We start from the raw sequence: 26,340 nt of genomic DNA, 5'->3' as shown, positions 1-26,340 counted from the left end.
GTGGTAAATGCTGTGAATGGAATGGAGGGAGAACAGATCAATGTACGAATTGAGGTAGGAAGACGGAGAATAGCAGCATTAATTGAAGGGCGAGAGTCTGTGCTGTGATGTTGGTTATTGAATGGGAGACGCGAAATGCAATTCCAAAGTCTCAGGACATGGCGCCTTTTGTACATGTCCGGGTACGCCATCACGTGTTAGTGGAGACGCGTTTTTCAATGCGTTTTCGTGTTTTTCGCATGGGTCGAGGGAGACACCAGCCACCCTCCTTGCACAGTGCACCCACAGTGTCGCGTCTTAGTGGTGGGACAACGGGGCGGGTACACGGAACAAGGTTAAGACGCGTAAAGTGCTGTCCACCAGAAGTACCGTGCACCAAGTCGAGAGTGCAGGACCAACCACTTGATGCGACAGGATCGCGCCAAGTCTCCATCATAAGGATAGCTACGTGACAGGAAGTCGAGCCATTCGGTTCAAGAGGATCTGATAATCAACGGACCATGGGATCCCCCTGCTAGGGCTGGGAAATTGAAACGGTCTTGCTGAAGCATTTGTCAGGAACACTAGTGATGAACGCATTGTTACGTACTTGTGCACAAAGTCTGTATAGACGGGACCACATAAGGCTTCCAGGTCTCCGCCGCAACGCGCGTTGGAGCACGACTGTGACACGGTTGACACGGTGATTCCTGGATGGATAATTACATAGTTACTCCTGGTCAGGTATGGAATTGTCGTAATTATACACCCAAACTCCAAATCCAGCTAGGTTAAACGCCGTGCCTAAAAATACACTTGTCTACTTGAGTATAATTTCCCATTCCTATGCCCCATCCCTTCCCGAGAGCTCAACTCTCAGCACAAACATTTGCCGCTGGTTTCAGCCGTCCTTGTCCTGGCTGGCACTAGTTAGAACGCCGAGCCACGTCTGCTTTCTCTTTTGAGAATGGTTCCCTAGGGTCTCCTCCCCATATCCGGCGTCCCCATTTCTATATCGTTCGTTCTCTGACGACTGCCGAATCCGAACCAGCCCGATCGCGTGTTGTCGCGGGTCGCGGCCTTTGGGGGAGCCGTGGGGCCATGCGCGGGGCTGTTCTGATTGAACGTGCGACCGTTGGCCTGTCCGTTATGACGTCCGTTTCCCTGCCTCGTCCCCATAGTCTGGCTCTGGGGCTGGTCATCGACGATGTCGCCATTATTTAAACCTTGCGCTTCCCGTCTCGTCATCCGATCAAAGGCTGCACTGTCGCTTGGGTCGACCGAAGGGACCGGTAGGCCTTTCTTTTCCAAATTCTTCCTGCCCTTCTCGCGCAGATGTGCCTCCAGGAGCACTGCGTTCCTCGTGTTGCATCGAAAAGCGGCGTCGACGATATCTCCCACAAACGGAACAAGGCCGAGAAAGAAGTCGAAGATGATGTTGAACATCATCTGCATCTTAAGGGATACCGGTAGCCCGTCGTCGACCTTGCAACACGTTCGAAACACCATCAGTGCGAACAGGGCATCTAAAGCGTCGCCAACTCTGAGGCACATCAGGCATATTAGTGAGGGCACTTTTTGAGTATGGCCATGCAATCGCATGCATCATGAACCCCATCGGGAAGACTTACGCAGGAATCAGTCCTATGGCGCTTCCCCATCCAAATCGAATTCCGCATAATGAAAAGAGACACATATCGAGTCGCCACGCTCGTCTCTTGACTTTGGTCAAGACTCTGCCATCGTGATCTGACACGCCGGGGGGCAAGGCCTTCTTGCGCTTCTTGACTTTGCCAGTCGGTGTGCCGTCGAGTCTAGTGGCCGGGACGGTCTCAAAGTAGGGATCCTGCACGACGTTAATGGCAAAACTCTTTACAAAATGAGACGGCTCTAACAGACCTCTTGACCAAAATTATTGCCAACTTTCTCTTTCAAAATTCTCTTCGTGATAAACTTTGCGACGAGGCCTGCCATGGTCGTGGTACGGTAGCGGTAAAGAGTCGATGACAGACGTAGGGTTAGGAGGAAACCTCACGTCGATCACGGAGGATAATGGGAGATATTTATGGAAGGGTCGTTGGACGAGAAGACTACCCGTGCGATGCTTGCTCTGGACCTGTGGTGGTGGCTCCTCTGTCACGGCGCCTAATCGTTTGTTTCACCAGGCGCCTGGACCCAGGGGATTATTTTTGGACAAAGAACGGGGAGGCGGTCTTGGCAGTTTGCCAAAAAGAACAAAAGACCAAAATACAAAGGAGAACTCCGCCAAGATATGGGCGACGGCGTCTAATTACTTATGGGTGGACTTTTCATCTCCTAGTCGAACGTGGTCGAATTTCCGGGTTGGGGTCGTTTGAAGTAACAGCAGCGATGATGTAATTGACATGGCGGTGGGAGGTGGGTGCAGTTTATTACGTCGGCGGGTTGCTCAGTCGCCCAAAGAATGACGGCGTCTAAGCGGGCACAGCCGCTGCAGGAGGGAGCCAATGGACTCAGCCAATGGGGATATGGTACTCCGTACTTCGTAGTTTGACTATTGACAGAACAGGGCAATCCACTAGGACTGTTGCACAGCCACTACTTCTGCTGACTCATTCGGGTCTGTGCCACAAAAGTATCACGAAATGAAGAGGGGCGCTGGCACTCAGGACCTCGTACTTTGCGCCAACAGTCAGTCAAGCGCATTTAGTATTCGTAAGGCTTCAGATTCCAACCATCACCTCATCCCACCAGCTCTGGCCTACGAATCTACGACATCTACACTATCCTCTTTCACACTGACCTCATTGTTCACAACCAAATTCAACACTCCTGGACATTTACACACCCTCAAACGCTATCTCACATACTCACGGAACATCCATTTTGTTCTGAGGACTCCGTCGGGCCGGTGCTTCGTGCCTTGCCGCCATCCCGAGCGCGCCAGGAAGCGTTCGATCCATCCTGCCAGGATAGCCTCTAATCCCTAAACATAATGCCGCGTCGGCTCTCACTTACTTCTAAACCGATTACTCCGAATTCCTGAAGACGTGGCCGTCTTTACGTCCGCATCAATACTAGCATCCCGTGGCATGACATGCGCTCGACAAGAGATCAACATGGCCGGCGAAAAGATGCAGCTGGAGGACTGTGTGTTATCACCGCTCGCTCCACAACTGAGTTGACCTTTGCTGAAACTGTTTTAGGGTTGGACGATCTATGCGTTCGCTTCATCATTAACCTTCCCGAAGAAGACCTCTCGTCCGTTGCTCGTATCTGCTTCCAGATCGAAGAGGCACAATGGTTCTACGAAGATTTCATTCGCCCGCTCGACCCAACTCTACCCTCCATGACGCTTCGGAACTTTAGTCTCCGAATCTTCCAACACTGTCCCCTTCTGGCACCGTTCTCTGTCGAGAACCACACAAGGGCTTTTGAAGAGTTCCTACAATACAAGACGAGAGTGCCCGTCAGAGGCGCGATTCTTCTTAACGAGGCTATGGACTCTACTATTCTTGTCAAAGGATGGAAGAAGGGCGCCAACTGGAGCTTCCCTCGCGGGAAGATCAACAAGGATGAAGACGACTTGGAATGCGCCATCCGTGAAGTTTATGAGGAGACGGGCTTTGATATCAAAGCGGCTGGCTTGGTCCCCGAGGATAGAAACGTCAAGTACATCGAGATCACGATGCGGGAGCAGCAGATGAGGCTTTACGTTTTCCCCAATGTTCCCATGGACACCCACTTCGAGCCTCGCACGAGGAAGGAGATCAGCAAGATTCAGTGGTATAAACTTTCAGAACTTCCTGCTTTCCGGAAGAAGGGCAACCATCATCACCACAACGAGGCGGCTGCCGCGACCAACGCCAACAAGTTCTACATGGTGGCACCTTTTCTAGTGCCGCTAAAGAAATGGGTCATGCAGCAGAAAAGGGCCGAGTCCAAAGCGGCCCAGGGAGTTCAATTTCAACCGCAAAACCTGTACGACGAGCCTGTCACCGAGGACGACGTTTGGACTCAGGCTCAACCTGCTCCGAGCACGGCACAGCCAACCCCCGCGCTGAACACTCTTGAAGGTGCCACCAAGGAATTGCAACGTCTGCTTAAGGTGCAGCCTGCCACGCAGAGTTTCCAGATGTCGAGCCACTCGCAGGCCAACCGAGACAAGGGCGCTTCATTGCTGGCCATTCTCCAGGCGAGCAACACGCCGGCTTCCCAAACGCCAAGGCCGTCTGCCCTGCCTGGTCCTGGGGAACGCCCCATTGGTGCGACACCGCAGCCCCCGAGCCAGCATCAGCAACACCACCGTCAACAATGGGATCCCCTATCAAACCACCAAGCTCCTGGTCACTTCTCTTCGTCGCACCAGGAGCGGCAGCAGCCATGGCATCACCAGAACAGCATGGCCAACGCAGTGGCCTCACATAAAGTCGAGCAGCCAATCCCTATGGTGTCCTCACACGCGCAAATCCACCCGACCTTCAGGCACCCGCAGTCTATTCATTCGCATGCCCCCACAAACAGCGCTACCTTCCCAAATACAACTCTCACGCCGAAAGAAACCACGGGCCCGGGTATCCAGGCTCCTAGCCACCAACACCCCGGCCTGCCTTATGCCCAGAACCCTAACATACCCGGCGGCAGACCACAGACTCGTCAGCTATCGAGTCAATCCAAGGCGTTGCTGGGCGTGTTCAAGTCTGGTTCTTCCAAGACACCGGATCCATCCAGGCATCAAGACCCTCTACCGCCACGAGCTTCCCCTGGCGCAACCGTGGCCTCTCCGGGTTCGATTCCTACGAACCAGACAAGTCCAAGGCCACAACATTTTGATGCGCAAAGTGCTCTTCAGCGGGCCATTCCGGCTCATCCTCCTCAGGCTACAGTCACCCCAGCTCGTGGTCATGCTACCTCGGACCAACATCGGTCGGCGTTGCTGCAGATGTTCAAGAAGACCGAAACCAGCGTTCCTCCAAGTGGCCAACATGCCACCTCGACGCAACACACAACGGTCGCACAGAGTAGCGTGCATGGTGTTCATCCCCCTGCCGTTGGATCTCTAGCCGAAATGGCTGGCCAGCAACGAACTCACGCTCATCGTGCCACCCCCGACTTGGGCAACAACGTGTCTGCGAAGACATCAGTGAACATGGCGACAGCTGGCCAGACCATTACACATCCCTACAGGATCCTCCAGCGCACAGGGAGCGCCGGTAGATCGCCCGTCTCGCGCCCTGCACCGCTCGAACCAGCGTCGGTGGCGCCGCGCGGTACAGCGGGCCAAAGCAAACCATCCAGTCTAGCGAGCCCGCCCGCTACGTCCTCGCTCCCGGCGCCGTCCGGAATATTCACCAAGCAGCCGCCATCGGATGAGCAGAGACAGAAACTGCTCTCGCTGTTCGGCAAGCCGCAGTCAACGAGCCCCGGCGTTCCTTCCGGCGACAAGGGCAAGGGCGTCGCCGCCAGTCCCTATAGCGTCAGTCCGAGGACGGGGCCGGCTGCCGGGCCTCCGCCCGTCAATCTGACAGTGGCGGGCGGTGCAGCTGAACAGACCCGTGGGAGTCAGCAGCCCATATCCCCCGCCGATCGCAGTTTCCTACTCAGTTATCTAGCCTCGGCGACCGGCGGCGCCAAGTAACCCGTTGAGGAACATGGCATGGTTGGGAGGAAGGCTTCTCAGTTCTGGTTGTAACGGCAAGGAGGGTCATGCAGTGGTGGGCTCGGAGTTTCTGTTTGCTTGGGAATGTAAAGTAAGGTAATGATGGGGAGATGAAGCGAGGAACAGTCTTGATATGTCGGCTCTACATGTGCGGGCCTTCCCATGAAGGATCGTGTGGGACTTGCGGTTGATTTTATTCCAAATGCTCTTTTGGCAGCCTTCTTAGGCACTCCTTTCCAGCGATCTGTGTACGATGGTGTGGTGAGATTGCTTGCCACGTTGGATATACCATTTACGTCACTTGCTGAAAACACGCCTTTGTCCCTCAGCTCCGAGCTGGGCAGTTATCTACTCGGTCCCTGCGCCAGCGATGGCATCTCTCTAGACCTGGTGCCATGTGTTCTCACGAATAACTGCCATCTTGAAACACCTATATAGGTGCTTTCTTGCGTTGGCTCTAGGCTAGGGTCGAGAGGAGCCTGACAGAAGATATGAGAGAACGGACGTAGGTAGAGGGAATCCACCGAGGCTACAGCAGTCTTCATGTAGCAGCTGCTATGCGACACAACATTACCGACCAGAATACACTTGCAATGCCCCACGATTGCCCATGTTCAAAGGGACCCCCTCGAGCATTCCCCGAAACCCCGAAGGAGTCATTCATTCCAGTGCTGGATGAAATGCGTGCTGGCATTGGCGGGCGGAGAAATCGTCATGACTATAGCAAGAGGAAAACCATGTTAACCATGGAAATCATGGTGATAATAATAACAGAACCGCAACAAGGTATACGTGACACCGCCGCGCCTACTCCCTGAACAGCAGGCGCGGGCCGCCTCTCTGCAAGATGGTGGTAAGAGGAATGGGAAAAAATAGAAGTAGAAGAAGACATGCGCAAAGCTCGCAAGATCTCGAAGCCAATAAACCACCGGCATAGTCGTGAACCTAAGGAATAGGAGGCATGGCTGGGTGTCTAGGCGGCGATGTCCACCGAGCTGGGGGTGCCAAGGTCAGGTGTCACATCATCTCCATCGTCGTCGTCGTCGCCGCTGTCGTCATCAAGACCCAGCAACTGGAAACGGTTGGCCAAGGGATTCAGGGCCTGTCTGGCAGGGGCAGGCTGAGCCCGCGGTTTTGGATGCTGGGCTTCCGGGAGGGGCTGCGCGCATTCGTCGGCATCCCATTCAATCTTGGATCCCTTGTATTTCCTACAAAAAAAAAAAAAAGGGCATCAATGGTCGGTCCGGGAGTGAGGGGGCATAAGTGTACACTTACAGTCGGCTCATCATGCAGGTACGAGCGAACATGGCGTTGTTGACGGAATTGGTACTGATAAAACAGGTACTGCCCACAAAAGTGACACGAATGACAACCAGGTTGTGGATGTGTTCAAGATCCTCGCGAAGAGTCTCCTCCGTATGGTTGGGATCACAATGTCTAATGACGAGATTCCGTGTGGCGCCTGCGCCAATCTTGTGTGCGACAGGAGCTGGGAGGACGTACTGGCGATCACTCCAGCGAATATTGACCTGGATGAGGAGGCTCAGCACCGAGTCTTTCCTTGGGGTTTCACTACGACACAGGGCGGTACTCACTCTTCTGTGCCGAATATAGAGGTCGTGGCGACGCACATGGTCGTAAAAGGCCTTGGCATCAGCGGATTTGAGGAAGGAGACCTGGGCGGACCGATCATGGGCCCGAAGAAAGATGTCGAGCAACTGCCCGCCACGGACGGCGGACGTGATATCTGCATGCGTAGTGCCTTCGGGAAGGTTGTATAGCAGAACGGTGCGCGTGGCTACGCGCTCGTACTGCGTCCTAGACGGGAAACCGGCATCTCGGCCAGTGACGCCCTGTGTCTCCATCTCGAGGGGCTCATTGTCCTGTGAAGGGTCGGGTCTCGGTTCTGGCCAGCGCTTGTGAGTGTGGGTTTGGCAGCGATTATATTGGCCCTCATTGTGATGATTGGCCGCGACCGTCTGAGCCACGGGCTGTCCAAGATACTGGCCATGATGCTGGGGATTTTGACTCGTTTGGAAGAAGGCAGATGGAGATTGGGTACCATTGTCAACAGCTACATTTTCGTTTCGCGCTGTGCTGGACGTTGCGGCGAATGGTTGCGGTTGGTCCCAGGTAGATTCGTCGCTACCACTTAGAAGCTAGGAAATGGATGCGAATCAGTCACCATCAGCCCAAGCAGCATAAACAAACAAGGCTACGAGCCAGGGCCACGTTACTTACATCAATGGTTTCCAAAGTAACACCGCCCTTGATGAGATTCTGTTGGAGGCTGGCTGCTCATGGCACATGGGACTTGTCAGCAAGGACCCCGTTGCCATAACCTTCCGGCGGGGCTTTAGATAGGCGCTGTGGAATGCAGCGATAAGCGTGGCGCACCATATTGACGAGCGACTTTCTTGAGTTGTTGGTACTCGACTCGGGGGATGTTGACAAGAGGGCCAGCAGGTTGGTCGCCAGGACGAGAGTTCTTTACCCCTTGTCAGCTCTTGCACGTGAAAAGCGACAGTAAGCTTTGGAGGGTAGGAGGAATCCAACGCAACGTACAAACTGGGCCCTGTGGAGCAATGCAAATGGTTAGCTCGGAGTTTGGTGGTAGCGTAGCGGAAGACGAGGGGGGAGCTTGTCATGGTAAAGATGGAGACATCCAAGAGTGAAGTGGAGCTCCAGCCCAAAAAATGCGACCAGGAATGGATGACATGGTTTCCCCAGCGCATGAAATACGACGTATCCGAGAATACATACCTGCGGACCAAGGTGTCAAAGTAAGAGCGGTCTATAGTGACCGTATCATTTGTATCGAGGGAATTCATCGCAGTTGGTGTTTTCCCCAAGATGGTTTTCCTGGAGTATGGTTGTGGAGGGGAAAACCCGATAATGAAGATATCGGTAGGTAGATACCAGATACCACCTCCCTCCCTGGTCCAAACGATGTGCTAGCACATGAGCAAGTACGACGTACGTACCTGCCTGTATCAGGTTTCCCTGTTAGGTACAGTAGGTGCCTGCTCAACTCGGCGAGGTACTTGCCAGAATGAGAGGCAGGATAGCTGTGTACTGAGTACTTCGCAGGTACAGCGGCTGTAACATTATACGATGAATGAGCTTGACGCCCATCGTAGGTGCTTAGTAGGCATTGCATCATCCTCCAGGGCGTCCTCGACGGTCCTTCACGTGATTCAGACGGCTATTGTTAGAGACGCTTCAAGTTATACCACGATACCACGACTGCAACGTCAATAGAGACAGACTATCTTGGACATCTTCTTGGGAGATTTGGGTGTATTGATCATTTCCTAAGCTAGTTCAGGGGCTGCACGGCTCTAGCTCTGGAATTTCAGATCTCGAAACCAAGTGTTCTTTTCAAATCAACAAATCGATCTACCTCGTATCGGGGAGAGGAAGGCGGATGTCCAACCCGAAAGTAGGGAATTGATGTTTGCAACAGTGAGCCCCGGATGTACGGAGTAAGCTTACAAGGTAGCCATCGTTTCGTACCTAGTGTACAAGAACTCGATGTCATTCTCATCAAATAGGATGATTGTTTCCTTCATGTCTCCACGTCGCCTTGTCCTGTTGTTCCAGCGTCATTATGCAATGGCTTGGATACAAGTCGAATCACTTCGAAAAGGAAAGGGAAAGAAAAAGAAAAAGAAAAAGAAAAAGAAAAAGAAAGAAAAAGGCCTGCTGTACCTATTTTTAGGGCCCGAATCGGAGCGCAACGTTGAAAGACTTTGTTCGTTGTACACTACTGGGGGACAAAAGAATCATCGGCTTCGAATACGATGTGTGCTGGATCAGAGCTAATCCTAAAATGCTGCTAGTGCGTGTCTCCTCCGGTCATGGTGCCAGGGTCTCCTAGGCGATGATCTGGCGTTCCCGTTGGTTCGGCCGCGAGGTCGCAAGCTGAGTGGCCACGAGCGAGGCCAAGCTCACGCAGCTCCGATCATGATTTGTTGTTCTTGGTGTTCCTGTGTTCTTGTGGTGCGCTGGTTTGTAATGTTTACATATTATGGGCCACGTCGTCTCGCCCGAGCCAGGTGGCGCCACCCGCCACACTGTTGGAGACCCTGGTCGTGGCGCTTCGATCTCTCTAAAACGTCTCACCGTCTCCACTCTCACTATCAACTCCCTGTGCCCTCGGAAATCTCTCCTTTCTGCCTACTCTTTTTACCCAACCTCAGCCCATGTGAATATTCCGCGTCAATCCCGGCGTTTTCTTCGTGATTCACCTCATTCTCTCGTTTTGCTCTACGCTCGCTATTCTATCTATCACCCATTTGCTTGCTTCATTCGTTCACCGGCATCTTAAGACTTGGTGACGGCGACTCTCGACTATTACCTGTCTTAATCCAACGCATCGTGGGACGACAGTTTTTTGGTCTTCTCTGCATCCGAAGTCCCCTCGCTCTCGAATACACCAGAACATACTTGTCCGATCCCATACCGTCGCTACATTCATATCGTAAACCGCCATCGTGGTCTCCTCGCCTTGAGGACTATAATATTCACCCCGTCGATATCGGTTCCTTCCTCCTCCGTCTCGACAGTCATGAAGCCTACTACTACCCTGGCAGTTTGCCTTGCCGCTCTCACCCCGCTGGCCTCCGCCTGGCCAAAATGGCTTCCCGATGTCAATGCACTTGTCGCGAGACAAGACAACGATGAGTCTGCCGGTAGGACTCCCCCATCGAAACCCCTTGCAAATGACCCCCCTTCCTTCCATCTTCAATGGCCTCAGGTCACTGATCCTCTTTGCCTCTCCCATTAGCTCCTTCTGCGACCCCAGAGCCCTCAGCCGAACCTTCGGCCTCCGGAAACGAAGACAATGATTCCGAGTCCTCAGCCGCCGCCACAACCACTACCGGTCGCCGGGTAACCGACCTGAATACGGCTCGGATACCATCCGCAACGGCGTCCGGCAGCGGCAGCGGCAGCGGCAGGAATGACAGCACAACCACCACCGAATTCGACCCTACTCTGCCCGCCGGCGGCGTCGTCATGCTCACCCCGGCGCCCATGGACCCCGCCCCGAAGCTGTACAAGATTGGCGACCACGTGACTTTCGGCTGGAACTACACAAACCTCAAGGCGGAGCCCACCGCCATCGACGTCCTCGTCAGCTGCTCCCGCGCCACCGCCACCTGGACCCTGACCCAGAACATGACCTTCTCCACCAAGGGCGAGTACACCTGGGACTCCAGGGAGCAGGCCACCGCCGTCCAATCCCCGCTCCTGACCGAGGAGTACACCCTCCTCATTTACGATGCCGACTCGGAAATCACCGCCACCCCGAGGCCCGGCCACCTCAGCGTCTTCGACCAGTTCAAGTTCGACATGTACAAGCCTCGTCCTTACACGCCGCTGGACGAATGGAGCTGCCCCACCTGCAGCGCCGCTGTGCCCGGCATCGACAGAAATGCGCTCGGCCTTGCCCTGGCCATGAGCATTGTCACCGTTGCCAGCTTCACCTGGTTCGTGACGGGCGTTCTGTGATGGTCATGTCTTTAATATCGCATCATTCTCGGTTCATTCTTTTATTATCAGCCGACACAACATACAACCTCTCGAGTTCCGAGAAGAGCGAATGGTGCAAGTTTGATTTTTCCGGCAGTTCAAGTTTGAATGCGAAGCAATAATCATTTTAGGCGGCGTTTTTCTTTTTTTCGCTCAACAGGCGGGGGCATGGAGGGAGAAAAGGAGCATGCTTGGGCGTCGAAATCTGACCAGCCATATACAAAGGATTAGGTGTCCACCTCATGAGCTGCTTATTCTTGTCACACATAGCCTAGGGTAATGGATGATATAATGGACGGACAAGCCAGTCAGTTCCGGAAAGATTTCTTATTGATGAATACTTTGGTCCCAAAATATCTTCTCCGTTGGATACTTGTCTCACACCATGCGCAACTGGAACCCGGCTCCCCTTTCCTGTCTCTCGCGCCCCTGGAAAATCCCGGTAACATCCACCTCGCCCAACTCGGCGGCTTCCTCGCCGCGCACAGGCGCATGTGGCTCATGCAGCCTGCGCCTCTCCTGGCCAGCCTTGCTGGGGAACGTCGGGAAGAGGCTTTCGGGTTTGGGCTTGGGGTCCTCCTGGAAGTAGCGGTGCCGCATCATCTCGTGCGCCGAGGGGCGACGGTCCGGGTCCAGGGCCAGCAGGTCCGAGAGCAGCGCGCATCCCGCGTTGGTGAGCTGCGTGAACCGGGCGCGGATGACGGACCCTGCGGCGGCGGGCGGCGGCTTGGGCGGCAGCCGCAGGGACCGGGCGTTGGGCAGGCTGCGGAACGTCGGCCACGTTTCCGAGGTGGGCACCCCGCAGAGCTCGAAGATCTTGGTGATCTGGTCGACTTCGTTGGAGCCCTGGAAGAGCGGGTCGCGGGTCACGAGCTCGGCGAAGATGCACCCCACGCTCCACATGTCGACGGACCGTCCGTAGGTCCGGGTGCCGAGGAGGAGCTCCGGCGCGCGGTACCAGAGCGTGACGACCAGCTGAGTGAGCTTCGCCGGCGCTGGGTCCCCCACGTAGCGTGCCATGCCGAAATCGGCAATCTTTAGCCGACCGCGGTTGTTGAGGAGGAGGTTGGAGGTCTTGAGGTCGCGGTGGAGGATCCAGTGGTCGTGCAGGTAGGCGACGCCAGATGTGAGTTGGTAAAGGAGGAGCTTTACCTCGGAAAGGAGGAACGGCTCGGGCATGTATTCTAGAACCGTCTTCACGTCGTGCTCAAAGAATTCAAGGACCAGAAAGATGCTGTAATGGTATTGTCAGTGGGATGGATGGCTGGCCGGGGAGGGGAAGGTCTCGATGGCGGAATCACGTACTTTTCAATCTTGGAGGTGTCATCACCGACTACCACTTCCTGCAAGTCCACAATGTTCTCGTGTTTGCAATCCCTCAATATTTGTATTTCTCGCAGTCCCGTCACCGACAAGCCGCTCGGATCCATCGGCTCAGTCTTGAGTCGCTTCAACGCGACCACGCGCCCCGAGGCCTTTTCCTTCGCCCTCGACACCATTCCGTATGTGCCCTCTGCGATGTCGTTCAGACAATCGTACTTCTCGACGCTCCTACACTTGCCCCATGACCGAGACGGGAACCGTAAGAGTTTGACTTCCCCATCCCTTTCTGTATTGGGTTCTCCTTGCCCAGGCTCTGATGTGGTCTTCCTCCTTTTCTGTGGTCTACCGTCTTCCTCTGCGCTGGTCCTGGTTTGTTGCTGGGCCGCTAGCCGAGCTTGTCTCTCCGCCTCGCTCCTCCGGGCCTTTTCGGCCTTGAGCCGTTTCTTTTCTTCCTTCTCTTTCTTCAGTTTCGCGGCGACGACTGCGTCTTCTTCAGTGTCGGCCCACCTCGATTTGCTGGCCATCGTGACCGGTGATGGAGAGAGCTAGGAGATATGTGGGTTCAGTGCGTCTCGTAAACGATGTGAAATAACGGTAACTGTGAAGGTCTTTCCGGGTGTCTGAGCCGGTGTTGCTTGTTGTCGTCGCCGCTGTCTGATAGCTTTGGTCTAGGGGATGTTGTCCGAGGTCGAAGCTGAATCTGTGGATTAGGTGGAGTCGCAAATCGGGATATGGAGACGGTGCAAAGGCAAGATAGGAATTGATGAGGGATGTCTGGCTTCCAAAGTCGCGTTCCAGGAGGAAAACGCGAACCAGCAATGTCTTTGGACCCTGCTGTAAGAAGCATGGACCCATCGAAAGGTCGCATCTCGACATTTCGATAAGAGCAAGTTTCACGCTATGCGTTTATCGATCAGAGGCCCATCTTCTCAAGCATTTGGGTACCTAGGTACCTATTCGTCTCGATTCACGTACACTACTACTGGTCCACTGCGCCTCACCTCTAACGGTCAGCGCGTCTACCGCATATTGACGTGCCACAACCTTTTATCATGCATGTTGCGACTCTATACCTGTTCCCTTCTGAATCCTAAAAACATCATTGCACGAAGGGCAGGAATTCAGGCTGTCCAGGAATGTACTTCCGCAAAACTTCCGGAACAATCAGGCCCTCCTCTGTCTGGTAATTCTCCAACACACAGCAGAGTGTTCTCTCCGTGGCGCACAGCGTGGCGTTCAACGCATGCACGTACTCCTTCTTGCCACTGCCAGGTGCCTCCTTTGCCTTCTTAGTGCCGTAGCGAATCTCCAGTTCCCTCGTCTGGTAGTCGGTGCAGTTGGAGCAGGACACGAGCTCCTTGTACTCGGACTGGTGGGGGAACCATGCCTCCAGGTCGTACTTCTTGGACTAATATCGCATTGCAATGGTCAGTAAACGGACGGCATTTCAAGGACGGGAATCGGCAGCGACTTACGGCAGCGTTGTTCAGCGCTCCCGAGACTATGCTGACGATCTGGTAAGGAAGGCCGAGGGACTTGTAAAACTCTTCCGAGATGCCAATCATCTCGTCAAAGTACTTCCAGCTATCCTCGGGTTTGCAGAAGATGAACTGCTCCACCTTCTCGAACTGGTGGACTCGGAAAATGCCCCACGCATCTCGACCATGGCTTCCAGCCTCTTTTCTGAAACAGGTGCTGAATCCGCAGTACTTGATAGGGAGGTCTTTCGGCTGCAGCCATTCTTCGGAGTGAAGGCAGGAGATGGGCTGTTCGCTGGTTGCGATCAGGTACTTGTCGGTCGCGTTGTCGTTGCTTTCGGATACGCGGTACAGTTCCTCGTCGAATTGGGAAAGTTGAGCCGTCTTCGCCATCTGTTCGCGGTTCATGAGGAACGGCGGCTGGTTGGGCGTATAGCCTGGTAAGGGTTAGTAAGTTGGTCACGTTGCCACGTCTTTCGTCGGCTTCAAGAAAGAACACGCGATTGGGTGGGGAAGATCTACCCTTGTTGAAGAGAAACTCGATGCCGTAGTTGATTAAAGCCATATTTCTGTAGCCGGCTGTCAGATCCATCTCGGCATAGTAGACATTGGCGGTGGCAATGGAAAAATGAAGGACACTTACAGGAACAAACCGTAACCCGTCAAGCAGTAGCCTCGGTGTCCTACGAGCTTGACACCGCGAACTGGGTCGTAACCCGCGAGCTTGAGGAGTACATCATGATGCGACAATCCTTTTCCAGGTTTCTTTTCTAGATCGTGTCCTTCGGGCTTCCAGGTTCTCTCAACCTTGTTATCGTCTTCGGTAGTGCTGATGGGCACAGAATCATGCACATAGTTGCCAATGAGCCGGGCCTTGGCTTGTAATTCTGCGGCCTTGGGATTAGCCCAGGGCACACCATTGGGAGTACAATCAATCCAGTTTCCGGGAATTGTCCTACCTTTCTGTTTGGCCGCCGCAACGTCCTCCTGTGCCTTCTTCTCCTTCTGCAGATCATCCTTCTTCTGCAAAAGATCCGAGATATCGTCCACCTTGGCCTTTTTCCTCTGTCCAATCTCCTTTTGAACGGCGCCAGCCTGTGCGTTGATTTGGGTAACTTTATACTGCTCTGGGAGAAGTCGTGGAGTGTTAGCTAAAGCTACACTGTCGATTTTTTTGCAGGGCTGATAATCCGTTGAATAACATACCAGCTCGCGCTTCCTGCCACAGAGCGATGACTTCGTCGACCAGTTCGACCGGTTCACCTCGGCGCCGCTGGCTCTCCCGCACCTTCTCCGGATCCCCTCCCCGTTCCGTAATGAAATCTAAAACGTCCAACATGGCGAAGATTTGTCAGGTGGTTGTGGATTTTTGAACGTCAAGTGGATGGCGGGGTAAATATGAAAATGTACCGTCGCGACGAGTAAGGTCCGCGGGGTTATTTGATGAGTCAGGCAGCGACAAGGGTGCTGCTGGGCATCCAATTAACAGATTTTGCATCAATCGAGTTAGTTAGATAGAGGGATTCCCGTGCTACGTTTTTGATTGGTGATTACGGTACCTGTGTGCCGTTATGTCCGTTACGGAGGTGGACTCGGCCGATAAGGTACCTGTCCAATCCTCATGCAGATGTTCTTATCTTATCGCGGGGACCTGGAGCTCTGTTTTTGAAGCTATCTGGTTATTCTTCCATCTCTCACCATGTCGTCAAGTATTGCGTCGTCCAAACCGAGATGAACCGTTTCAGTCAGACCAATGGCTTCATACAACCGAATCTCGAGCTCCATGAGGGCCCTTCTACCTCGAGCTTCCCGCTTAGGTAGACCGCGATGCGCTCCGCCAGCCCTGTGTCATTTCCAATCGCAATCTCCCCGACATCTAAGCTGCACTGTCCCGCGCCGCACTGAAAATACGGATGAAGGGAGAAAATGGTCCACCCCTTTGGCAAAACAACTAGCCGACGCAATCACGGTGCGGTTCACCTTGTCTTTCGATTTCCAACAAGACTGACCAGAGGGACAGATTACAGGGCCCATCCCACTGGCGAGCTACATGCGAATGTGTCTAACGGGCGACATTGGGGGATACTACACAGGCTTGATCGAGGAAGGCAGAGATCAATTCGGCCTTAAGGGTGACTTTGTCACTTCTCCCGAGATATCCCAGATATTCGGCGAGCTTGTCGGTATCTGGTTCGTCACCGAATGGCTAAGCCAGGGGAAGCCAAAGAAGGGTGTCGAGCTGATCGAGCTTGGTCCCGGGAGAGGCACCCTAATGGACGACGTGCTGCGCGTACGCAACTTCACCCTCTTCCCTCTGTTCAGTGATCTGAGGTTCTGATTTTTTGGTGAAGACTATCCAAAACTTTAAAGATTTTGCGCAAAGCATAGAGACTATCTACATGGTTGAAGCGAGCGCTACACTCCGAGAGGCGCAAAAGACGTTGCTTTGCGGACCCGATGCACCCATGACCAAGTCCGAGACTGGATACCACAGCATATCCAAATATGGGAATATCCCAATCGTCTGGGCCGAGTCTGTCCGCTCGGTTCCCGACAGTATGTCACCTCCCACTCATGCGCCCGGCGTCGCGAACCCTCTAACGTGTGTCGCTGCTAGAACCGGACAACATGCCCCTGATCGTCGCCCACGAATTCTTCGATGCCCTACCCATCCATGCCTTCCAAAGCGTGGAAGTGGCACCTCGACCGAACCCCGCACCCACCGGCTCCCCGGCTTCGACACCTGAATCTTCCCCCTCGAGGCCCTCTGCCACCGACGACAAAAACTCGGGCCCCACGTTCGAGTGGCGCGAGTTCGTCGTGTCCCCGACGCCTCCCGACGCGACCCACGCTTCCCTTAATATTCCCAAGTCTGAACAACAAGACCCCATCCCGGACTTCCAGCTCACACTGTCAGCTGCGCCAACCAACCACTCCCGCTACCTACCCGAGTCCTCTCCGCGCTACCGCGCTCTTAAGCGCACCCCCGATTCCATCATTGAAATCTGCCCAGATGCGACAATGTACGCCGCCGATATCGCCGCCCGTATTGGCGGCACCCCGGACCGTCCGCGCACCCGCCCGGCCGGCGCAGCCCTCATCCTCGACTACGGCACCGCCGACACCATTCCCGTCAACTCCCTTCGGGGCATCCGGCGTCACCGCCGCGTCAACCCCTTGTCAGCCCCGGGCCTCGTCGACATTAGCGTCGACGTCGACTTTACAGCCATTGCCGAATCTGCCACCAAGGTCAGCGAGGGCGTCGAAGTCCACGGCCCCGTCGAGCAGGCCATGTTCTTGAACCAGATGGGCATCCGCGAGCGTGCCGAGATGCTCACCCGCGCGCCGGGCGTATCTGAGCAGCGGGCCTCTGAGATTGGCCGTTCGTGGCAGCGCCTAGTGGACCGCGGACCAGGTGGCATGGGTAAGGTCTACAAGGCCATAGCCATCCTGCCGGAGAATGACGGCAAGAGACGTCCTGTTGGATTTGGGGGTAATATTTAAGTCTTGCCCGATTTGATCTAGCTGAGCAGCGCATTCCTAACCTAGACGTCCCACCGAGGCTGTACATGTACGAATTTAGAGGCAGTGGAGGATGCGTACGTTTCGGCGTGGCCCTCACATAGATCCTGTTGTATGATGGTGTCGCTCATGATGACCACTAATAAAAAATACATGTATACTAATCATTACACAACGACGAATAATTCGCGTCAAAATTGTCCTCTAGGCTTCCACCCTCTAATCGACCCTGACTATTATGTCATTTTCTCATCAGTTGTTTTTGGACTGAACGAGCTTCGCATCCTCGTCATCATCGTCAGAGAACCTGTCGCCGTCCTCACCGACGGCGAAGATGGTCTCGCCATCTAGCGAGTCGCGCGAGTTGGCCCTCGGCGCGGTGGAGGAGCCGCCACCTCCACCAGCTGCCTGGCCAGGGCCCGTTGTGAGATGAGCGCCGGTGGGGAGGGGCTGGTGCGCCTGGTCGTGACCCTTGCCAACGTTGGCCTCCTCGTCATCCGAGTCATCGGGGGCACCAATGTCGCCCATGGTGAAGGTGCCGTCGTCGTCCTGGGCGATCTCGTCGCTCATTGCGAAACGGCGATTGTTGGCAGTGGGACGCCAGACGTAGGCGATGAAGGCGACGTCGGCGAAGTACACGAGGTTGAGCCAGCCGTCGAGGACGAACCAGCGCGTCTTCCAGTGGAAGGGGACGTAATCCGGGTCGTTGATGGACGCGAAGGAGAAGCTGTTGAAGAAGAAGAAGCCGAAGATGACAAAGATGCTAACGAGGATGCACCACCACAGTTTCCTGTACATGGCCGCCTTGGCGGTCTGCTTCCGTTCCCGCAGGTCCTTCAGAGTAAAGTTGAGGGAATTGAGAGTCCAAATGTAGAATGCGGTGAGGGTGCTGGCCAGAGGGAGCACGATAAGGAGAACGAAGGGGCCTAAATGGCATGTCAATATTCGTGGCAGCTAAGGCAGGATTCGAGATGGACGGAGTCTTACCGGCTTGATCAGGCGTAATCAGCAAACTGGTGACGGCGTAGACCAGGCCAAAGGCAAAGTGGGCAATGGCTAACCAGCGGACCCAGATCATGGTCCGACCGAGGGTTGGCTTGACGACGCCATAGCCCATGCAGACAATGAGAAGGAGGAAGAAGGAGAAGGAGTTGCGGAAAGCATTCAGAATCGCCACGACGACTAGGAGTACCTTGGACCCAACATTGGCGCCATTTCTGTTGAGGTAATCTGGCTGCGGTGTCAGTTCGAGGGAACAAAAAGGAGACTCGAAGAGAATGGCGGCAGAAAGGAGGGACAGAGCGAGTCTTACCATAAAACCCCCACGTCATGAGCATCTCGACGACAAGGAAGACCAGAATAGCTGTAATGTAGTTCTGCACAGGCACTGATGTAAAGGTTAGGAGCTGTTCAAGAGACCCTACATCGGGGAGCCTACTCACAAATATCATGCCGGTGTTGATAATACAAGAAGCCCCAGAACCTGTCGACTGTCAGTGTTGATTCGTCGGATGATTTGGGGCCATGGGATGGTTCTTACACCGCAACCAGAGCGTAGAGGATGGTTATGCCTCCGTAGAAGGGCAGCTTGGGGATCTGGGTGGCAGGTAGCTCGCCGTAGGCGTTGCGAAAGGCCGCGACGCCCTGATATTCTTTGGCGGTAAAAGGCTGGGTCAAGACGCAATAATAGCCGGTCTGAGAAATCATGTACTTCCTGGGCTGGCCAGGCTCCTTGAGGTTGACCGCATACGTCTCGATGAGGTTTTTGGACTTTTCCGTCGCGCCGTCGGCGAGAATGAACTGGCCAATCTCGGTGTCGTTACAGTAACCCTTCTTCACCCATTTATCCTCGCAGATGCCGATCGTCTGGAATTGACATGGGTCAGCCATATGCTTCAATACAGACGCCGCTGCAGCGTAGATGGACGTGATATGGACGACATATCAAGGGGAAGGGTGTATATTACCTGAGACCCGGGTCTATCGGGGTTCTCGTTGCGTCCGATGAGACCCCCGTCCTTCCACTCAAAGATCGCCACGCTGACAATAGGCTCTTTTCCCTCGGCATTCTTGTCGGGGGGGAACATAACACTGATGTAAGGGTCAACGGGACCGCCCCATGCTTTTCGGCTGTACATGCCTGTCGAAGACCCAAGTTAGCTCCGTGTATATCTGATGGTCGATATGAGATGACAATCGCTCGGAACATCGAATCCGCGAATTCCGGAAACATACCGGAGCACCGCTGACGACTATCCTGTGTCTGATCCTGTACGACGCGTGTCTATGTCAGCCCTGGCCCATAAATCGTAGACCCGTATCTTTTTTGGGGTGGCGGGAACATCGTAGATGCGCAAGACTTACTATTTTGACTTCGAGGGCGCTGGCCGTCCACACGGACAGGCCCATGAGGAGGGTGCAGAGCCATGGCCTCATCTTGAAGGGCTTTTCGGAGACTTTTATTCCCCTCGAGTTGACCAGATCTAAAATATGGGTGAGGGCAGGAGAGCAAGCTCGCACAAGAACGGAGCTCTCTGGGCCAGGGATGGCCGGAAATTGTCAGACTAGCAGGCAGAGACGCCTAACGATGCCTCGTCGGGCACCCAGGTCCCAGTAGCGAGTAGTCGCGTCCGGGAGTCAATTGTCTCTGTGAAATGGATTAGGAGGTTCGGGTCGCTAGGTCCCTATTGTCTTGTTGGCAGACAGAGAAGGGTGGGAAGCTTGAAGTCTTGCATGGATTGAGGTTCGAGATTCCTCAGCTAGCCCGCGCCAGACGCTGGAGGTGCTGGCAGCCTCGTTGCCAGACCGTCTCCCTTGTTGAAGGACCCACAAGTATATTACTAATAATCCGGCCTGGAGCCAAGCTGACATCATATGTACCGTAGGTAGGTGCCGTAACATATTTACCTACAAGGCTACAACGTAGGTAGTGTAGGTACAGTAATGTAATTACATGGTGTACATACGTTGTAATCGTTGTATCTAGTGTACTTCTTCCGCAACTCACGCGGCTTGGAAACGACAAGACGCAAGGAATGGAATGCATCAAGATTAGCAAGCGTCGAGACCAAAATATCGGGACCATCTAGACCTGTGATGTGCTCTACGGCGGTATCAAAGTTATAGGGGAGAATGCCTCGTGACCCAAGGCCAAAGGCTGCGATCTTATTAGCTGCCCGGAGGAGCATCTCGAGTCTGCTTAAACGATCCGATGACATTAGGAATACATATAGGTACAGATGATGGTATTGTACCAAGTATTGTGACTCTGGGCCCCCCTGGAGGAATTCCGCTATAAAGTCAACGCGGCCCCACCCGCCTCTGTCCCACCGTTGATAGACCCCCACGCAACACTGGGTACTCTTGGGCTATGCGGAGCACTCCTTTCGGCGGTCTTGATTTTACGCAAGACAGGGCTGGTCTGCCTGGATTTCCAGCCGTGACTGGCTGGAGAGCCATTCAAGCGCTGCCTGGTCTCCCCGACCTTCCTTACTCGACTTGGGCGCGCTACTAAAGCTCAATTGCCGGTATCCACAACGCGGGACTCGGCCGCTTACAGCACACAGTGTACGATGTACGGTGACGGAGGTACATCGCCTGGTCGCCTGCGTGGAGGGGAGCGCCGGCTTCAAGCTTGACCAAGGACAAATTCGACTCGCGAATCCTATCCAATGCAGCCAACGTCAATGTTCATGTTTGGACCGGTAGATGTTTCTGGAGGATTTCCTCAACTGCTTTCCTCTCCGCGCTGCGTCTCCTGGTCTCCTTTTCCCCCCTCTTCCGTCCCCCTGTATGGTTTCTTCCCCACCTCCGCCTGAACGACCATCCATCCATCCATCCGGTCATGTCTAAGGGGTTGGGGGATGCTTCAATGGGGTAAAGGGATCGTCAGCGGCGGGGGTTTGGCCGAAGTAACAGCGGGCTGTCTCCCCATGACCGTCGCGAGAACTTTGCTCCACGGCCGTTGAAATATGGCCATTGCCCCGGTGGCTGCAACGTATGGAGTGCCATATATCCGTCCGCTCTGCTTCGATCAGCCACTCGAACCTAAAGCAGTACTCGTGCTTGCTCTTACTCAACCCAGCTGTGTGTCCTGCTGTGCGATTTTTCATACCGAACGCTGTCATGAGCGACCCAGCTCTCAAGAAGGATAGCCACACTGGTCTGGGCGGCCTGTCCGAAGCTACCCATAACGACTTTACCATGGCAGCCTCCTCGCCCGACAAGGGCGGCCGTGAGCTGGGTGGCGATGGAGCCCTCAGCAAGACTCCTTCCGGTCCACTTTCCGACCCCGTGTACCGCGCAAAGGTCGAGCAGAAGATGAAGCGCAAACTCGACTTGCGCTGCTCTCTATTCTTCGTCAGTATGTTTGACATTGGCATACGCCGAGTGTCTCCTTGGTAGCCCTGACTGCACCACTGCAGACTGCAGTACAGTGTGGCCCAGGTAAGGCTAACATTTACATCGCCAACTTGCAGTCTACATCATGAACTACCTGGATCGCAATAATATCGCGGCGGCTCGTCTCCGTGGCCTGCAAGAGGATCTCAATTTGAACAACCAGGAATATGCGACGTGCCTGTCGTAAGTCCTACGCTTTTGTCCCCACGCCTATCCTTCGTCTCCCGAACCTCCCCCCCAGGAAATATTGAGCTGACACTGCCTCGGATGAAAGAATCCTATACGTCGGTAAGGAACCCTACGTCTCGTCTCGATGGTAACCAAAGACATGCCCTAACCTCAAAAAAGGCTACATTCTAATGCAGGTACCTTCGAATATGCTCATCAATCGCATCAGTCGGCCATCATGGTACATCGCAGGAGCCATGCTACTGTGGGGGCTCATCTCAACCCTCTCGGGCGTGGTCCACGACTTTGGAGGGATGGTAGCGACGCGCTTTTTCCTCGGCTTCGTTGAGGCGGCCTTCCTCCCCGGCGCGCTGCTTATTCTGTCCAAGTGGTACACCCGCAAGGAGCTGACGTACCGCAACGCCATCTTGTTTTGCGGCAACCTCATCTCCAACGCCTTTTCGGCTCTCATCGCGGCCGGTGTCTTGTCCAATATGCAGGGCGTTCTTGGCCACGCCGCTTGGCGCTGGCTGTTCTGGAGTACGCCCCTCTTACATTATCTTTTTTTCAGTTGATCCCTACAGAGATTTACTCGGTGTGTTAGTTGAGGGTGCCATCACCATGGCTATTGCTATCCTCGCCGCCTTTGTCCTTCCAGATCTGCCCTGGAATTCCAAGGGCTTCACGAAAGAAGAACTCGATGTTGCTCAGTTACGCATGACAGAGGACGTAGGCGAGGCTGACCAGGACTCGGCCGCTCAGGGCACCTTTGACGGGTTCTGGATGGCCGTCAAAGACTACAAGATTTATCTCATGATGCTGACATTCACGACGTATGTCATCGGCCTATCTTTCAACGCGTACTTTGTAAGTGCATACACGTGCCAAAGCCATCTGTCTCTCCCCTCTCCCCGTTCTGACTCGGCCTCTCGCAGCCAACCTTGACCGGCACCCTCGGGTTCGACTATGTCCCAACTCTGCTGATGAGTTCACCTCCATGGTTATTCTCGTGTATTGTCTCTCTAGTCAATGCATGGCACGCCGATCGCAAGCAAGAAAGGGTACGTACGTCCATTGATCCCGGTCGTCCCGAGTCTGAAGAGGACCCTTTGCAACCCCCTTTGGCCTTGTGCTCACCCATTTTTTGTTTACAGTTTTTCCACATCACCTGGCCCATCGGCATGGGACTCGTGGGCTTCATCATCTCCATGTCCACACTGAACGTAGCGGCCCGTTACGTCGCCCTCTTCCTCCAAGCCGGCTCGTATGCGGGCTTCATCGTCTTCTACTCGTGGATCTCCTCTTCGTTTCCTCGCCCGCCCGCCAAGCGTGCCGTCGCCATCGCCCTGATCAACGCCTTCTCTCAGCTCGGCAACGTCGCCGGCTCGTACGTCTGGGACCTCGAAGATGACGGCTTCCGCGGCAGCTACGGTATCGTCACGGCCATGTTTGGCGTGACGATTGTAGGCTGTTGGCTATTCCGCGTGGTGCTCAAGGGGCTGAACAAGAAGATCGAGCGCGGCGAGGAGGCCTGGGAGAGGCATGGGGATGTCGCGGCACGCACAGCCAACTTGACTCGGCTGGATGGTTCAAGGAACATTCCCACAGCTTTCAGGTACCTGCTCTAATAGGCGCTCACGTTATCTTTTGATTCTTCGGTAGGTTATTGTACTGCGCTATGTGAGACTGGTGAACTAGGAAAAGACGGGAAAGGAGTGGCAGAGAGACACGTATCTATCAACGAACGAGGATATCTAGAACCCTCTATATAAGTCATAAGCCATGTCGTAAAGGGACGGGGGAAGAAAAAAAAGGGGATATACGGAGTAGATCCGAGTTGTAACCTTTCACTAAACGTGTCTGCGTCTTCGTAATAGATCAAGGTCTCTAATTACCTACGGTAGATGTTCGATTGTCAAGTAATCTACTGACATGCCGGTCACTTTTACTGCCAGTTTTCACCCAAGGTCTCTTCGCGATTGCATTACCCGAAAGTGCCCGAACATGCAGGTCACTTTCGGTCCCCAGAACGTCACGTCTACCTCGAGTCCAACATCTTCTATTCGAGACCCCTTTCTTGGGTCTTTTATGCCCAACTTCGAGCAACCGCTGTCACTACCACATAGGCAGCGTCTGGAGAGTAGTCACCCCCTGACCTTTCCCTTTATGTACTTGTAGGGGTGCCTGAGTAGAGAAACAAAGCACGGAAGCAGCGGTCTTTTCTCGGTCAAGCATATGGGTCTTGTATGTGTCACGCAGGGGTGAGAAGTTGGTAGGAAGCTTGGAGGATGGGTCATATTAAGATTATTAGTAGCTAAGGGAATAACTAATTAGAAAAAGGTGCGAGGTAAATTATTCGTGACGTCCACGCTATCCTCGGCACGAGACTTGCATCCTCGAGACTTACTCGTCGGCAGCCTCTCTCATTGATGATATTGTTGGAATGAGAGAAGCGCCTCGACCCAATATTCCAGGCCGCTTTCCTGCTGCGCATCCCTCTCAAGGGGCGGGGGCAAAGAAGCATCTGGCTCCATCGTTGCTGCCCGAAGGAGGGCCGTCCGTTATCTTTTCGTACAATACGCGATCCCCTTCCTCAATCGGGATCCTGAACTGCCAAATATCACCAGAGACGTTCTCTGAGGCGTATAGGGTACCGTCTCCCGCCGGGTACATTGCACCCCATCTGTTTTCACCGGCGACGTCGCCCAGTTCTTCAATGATCTCCCATTCGTGGGTTGTCGTGCTCCAGCGGGCGAGCGCGGAGTTCGTACCGCCACCCGAGTACAGGATGGTCCAGAGATAATCGCCACCGCCGGGTACGTAGGCCCAATCGGCCATATTTCGTGGCGAGTTCAATTCTCCGCTGTCGACTATCTCACCGAACGTGGGGGAGTCGGAATTCAGGTCGACCTTATACCACATGCTGTTGCCACGTCCAAACCACAAGTTTCCTTCTCCATCAATGTCACCAATGAGTTGGATGCCGGGCACAACAATGTCAGGGAAAACGACACTACCGCCTTTTGCGTCGATGCGAATGACACTACTAGTGCCGTCTCCATTTTCGACCGTGCCATAGATGTAGTCGTCCAGGGTATTGTATCCGATGGCGTTGATGTTACCACCCGGACCCACATCGGTCCTGACAGTTACCATGTCTCCAGTGTCGAGGTCAAGGCGATAGAGGGTCGATTCCTGAATCAAGTAACCGCCGGGGTCGCAGTCGAAGGTTGGGCTGGGGTCCAGAATAATGACCGTGCCAGGGACCGTACCGCTAGCCGGGACCGTGGTGGTGGTAGGACCCGTGATGCTTTCCGTGCCGGTATAGATTTCGGTGGTAGTCACGTAGTCAGGGGGAGGCGTCTGGATAATCACAGTGCCAGGGACTGAACCACTAGCTGGGACCGTGGTGGTGATAGGACCCGTGATGCTCTCCGTGCCGGTATAGACTTCGGTGGTAGTCACGTAGACAGGGGGAGGCGTCTGGATAATCACAGTGCCAGGGACTGAACCACTAGCTGGGACCGTGGTGGTGATAGGACCCGTGAGAGTAGAAGAGCCGGTATAGGTTTCGGTGATAGTGGTATACACAGGGGGCGTCTGGATAATCACAGTACCGGGGACTGAACCGCTGGCCGGGACTGTGGTGGTGATAGGACCCGTGATGCTTTCCGTGCCGGTATAGATTTCGGTGGTAGTCACGTAGTCAGGGGGAGGCGTCTGGATAATCACAGTGCCAGGGACTGAACCACTAGCTGGGACCGTGGTGGTGATAGGACCCGTGATGCTCTCCGTGCCGGTATAGACTTCGGTGGTAGTCACGTAGACAGGGGGAGGCGTCTGGATAATCACGGTACCAGGGATTGAACCGCTGGCCGGGACCGTGGTGGTGATAGGACCCGTGATGCTTTCCGTACCGGTGTAGACTTCGGTAGTGGTTACATAGCCAGGTGGCGGCGTCACGATAATCACTGTTCCCGTAACCGTGCCCGAGGGAGGGATTGTCGACGTGATGGGTTCCGAAATAGGGTCCGTGCCGGTATAGGTCTGGGTGATAGTCGTGTAGCCAGGGGGCGGCGGTGGGGGCGTCACGATAATCACTGTTCCTGTAACCGTGCCCGAGGGAGGGATTGTCGACGTAATGGGTTCCGAAATAGGGTCCGTGCCGGTATAGGTCTGGGTGATAGTCGTATAGCCAGGCGGCGGCGGCGGCGGAGGCGTCACGATAATCACTGTTCCTGTAACCGTGCCCGAGGGAGGGATTGTCGACGTGATGGGCTCCGAAATAGGGTCCGT

The 26,340-nt window shown here is 54.5% G+C and overlaps 10 protein-coding genes across 10 annotated transcripts; 4 read left to right on the top strand and 6 right to left on the bottom strand.

Annotated features, from left to right (window-relative positions):
- Nucleotides 1-703: 703 nt before the first annotated feature.
- Nucleotides 704-2,222, bottom strand: ACRALDRAFT_1065669 (uncharacterized protein). The gene is made up of 3 exons (XM_071017201.1): nucleotides 1,879-2,222; nucleotides 1,611-1,825; nucleotides 704-1,522 (listed from the first exon to the last, which is right to left on the bottom strand). The coding sequence occupies exons 1-3, from the start codon at nucleotides 1,951-1,953 to the stop codon at nucleotides 955-957; spliced, it is 858 nt and encodes a 285-aa protein (XP_070871598.1). The 5' UTR covers nucleotides 1,954-2,222; the 3' UTR covers nucleotides 704-954.
- Nucleotides 2,223-3,077: 855 nt separating this feature from the next.
- On the top strand, nucleotides 3,078-5,596 carry ACRALDRAFT_2029773 (uncharacterized protein; the record flags this gene model as incomplete). The annotated part of the gene is made up of 2 exons (XM_071020616.1): nucleotides 3,078-3,108; nucleotides 3,165-5,596. 2 exons carry the CDS (start codon nucleotides 3,078-3,080, stop codon nucleotides 5,594-5,596), a joined length of 2,463 nt encoding a protein of 820 aa, XP_070871597.1.
- Nucleotides 5,597-6,656: 1,060 nt separating this feature from the next.
- ACRALDRAFT_2068951 (uncharacterized protein) lies at nucleotides 6,657-8,421 on the bottom strand (the record flags this gene model as incomplete). Its single annotated transcript, XM_071022133.1, has 6 exons — nucleotides 6,657-6,825; nucleotides 6,893-7,146; nucleotides 7,213-7,776; nucleotides 7,859-7,911; nucleotides 8,015-8,105; nucleotides 8,377-8,421. Coding segments are annotated over 6 exons (1,176 nt in total), but the record flags the coding sequence as incomplete, so codon positions are not given.
- Nucleotides 8,422-10,205: 1,784 nt separating this feature from the next.
- On the top strand, nucleotides 10,206-11,122 carry ACRALDRAFT_2089346 (uncharacterized protein; the record flags this gene model as incomplete). Its single annotated transcript, XM_071022538.1, has 2 exons — nucleotides 10,206-10,311; nucleotides 10,407-11,122. Coding segments are annotated over 2 exons (822 nt in total), but the record flags the coding sequence as incomplete, so codon positions are not given.
- A 408-nt stretch (nucleotides 11,123-11,530) lies between these two features.
- ACRALDRAFT_2112071 (uncharacterized protein) lies at nucleotides 11,531-12,999 on the bottom strand (the record flags this gene model as incomplete). Its single annotated transcript, XM_071023559.1, has 2 exons — nucleotides 11,531-12,386; nucleotides 12,458-12,999. 2 exons carry the CDS (start codon nucleotides 12,997-12,999, stop codon nucleotides 11,531-11,533), a joined length of 1,398 nt encoding a protein of 465 aa, XP_070871594.1.
- A 402-nt stretch (nucleotides 13,000-13,401) lies between these two features.
- On the bottom strand, nucleotides 13,402-15,334 carry ACRALDRAFT_1052348 (uncharacterized protein). Its single transcript, XM_071015725.1, has 6 exons — nucleotides 15,160-15,334; nucleotides 14,913-15,080; nucleotides 14,597-14,840; nucleotides 14,476-14,522; nucleotides 13,951-14,390; nucleotides 13,402-13,883 (listed from the first exon to the last, which is right to left on the bottom strand). The coding sequence occupies exons 1-6, from the start codon at nucleotides 15,290-15,292 to the stop codon at nucleotides 13,575-13,577; spliced, it is 1,341 nt and encodes a 446-aa protein (XP_070871593.1). The 5' UTR covers nucleotides 15,293-15,334; the 3' UTR covers nucleotides 13,402-13,574.
- Nucleotides 15,335-15,736: 402 nt separating this feature from the next.
- ACRALDRAFT_1036816 (uncharacterized protein) lies at nucleotides 15,737-17,457 on the top strand (the record flags this gene model as incomplete). The annotated part of the gene is made up of 4 exons (XM_071015038.1): nucleotides 15,737-15,922; nucleotides 15,974-16,243; nucleotides 16,305-16,509; nucleotides 16,571-17,457. The coding sequence occupies 4 exons, from the start codon at nucleotides 15,737-15,739 to the stop codon at nucleotides 17,455-17,457; spliced, it is 1,548 nt and encodes a 515-aa protein (XP_070871592.1).
- A 270-nt stretch (nucleotides 17,458-17,727) lies between these two features.
- ACRALDRAFT_2044345 (uncharacterized protein) lies at nucleotides 17,728-19,911 on the bottom strand (the record flags this gene model as incomplete). Its single annotated transcript, XM_071021429.1, has 8 exons — nucleotides 17,728-18,401; nucleotides 18,463-18,705; nucleotides 18,788-18,862; nucleotides 18,918-18,958; nucleotides 19,016-19,341; nucleotides 19,443-19,615; nucleotides 19,711-19,744; nucleotides 19,840-19,911. 8 exons carry the CDS (start codon nucleotides 19,909-19,911, stop codon nucleotides 17,728-17,730), a joined length of 1,638 nt encoding a protein of 545 aa, XP_070871591.1.
- A 1,767-nt stretch (nucleotides 19,912-21,678) lies between these two features.
- Nucleotides 21,679-23,672, top strand: ACRALDRAFT_1036327 (uncharacterized protein; the record flags this gene model as incomplete). Its single annotated transcript, XM_071015019.1, has 7 exons — nucleotides 21,679-21,838; nucleotides 21,954-22,059; nucleotides 22,151-22,164; nucleotides 22,225-22,584; nucleotides 22,649-22,911; nucleotides 22,980-23,105; nucleotides 23,199-23,672. 7 exons carry the CDS (start codon nucleotides 21,679-21,681, stop codon nucleotides 23,670-23,672), a joined length of 1,503 nt encoding a protein of 500 aa, XP_070871590.1.
- Nucleotides 23,673-24,289: 617 nt separating this feature from the next.
- On the bottom strand, nucleotides 24,290-25,360 carry ACRALDRAFT_1083264 (uncharacterized protein). Its single transcript, XM_071019424.1, has one exon. The coding sequence runs from the start codon at nucleotides 25,198-25,200 to the stop codon at nucleotides 24,544-24,546; it is 657 nt and encodes a 218-aa protein (XP_070871589.1). The 5' UTR covers nucleotides 25,201-25,360; the 3' UTR covers nucleotides 24,290-24,543.
- Nucleotides 25,361-26,340: the final 980 nt, after the last annotated feature.

Source organism: Sodiomyces alcalophilus (genome assembly GCF_042370955.1).
Source record: "Sodiomyces alcalophilus JCM 7366 unplaced genomic scaffold ACRALscaffold_8, whole genome shotgun sequence".
NCBI classification, from domain to species: Eukaryota; Fungi; Ascomycota; class Sordariomycetes; order Glomerellales; family Plectosphaerellaceae; genus Sodiomyces; species Sodiomyces alcalophilus.
This window is presented reverse-complemented; position numbering and strand designations above follow the sequence as displayed.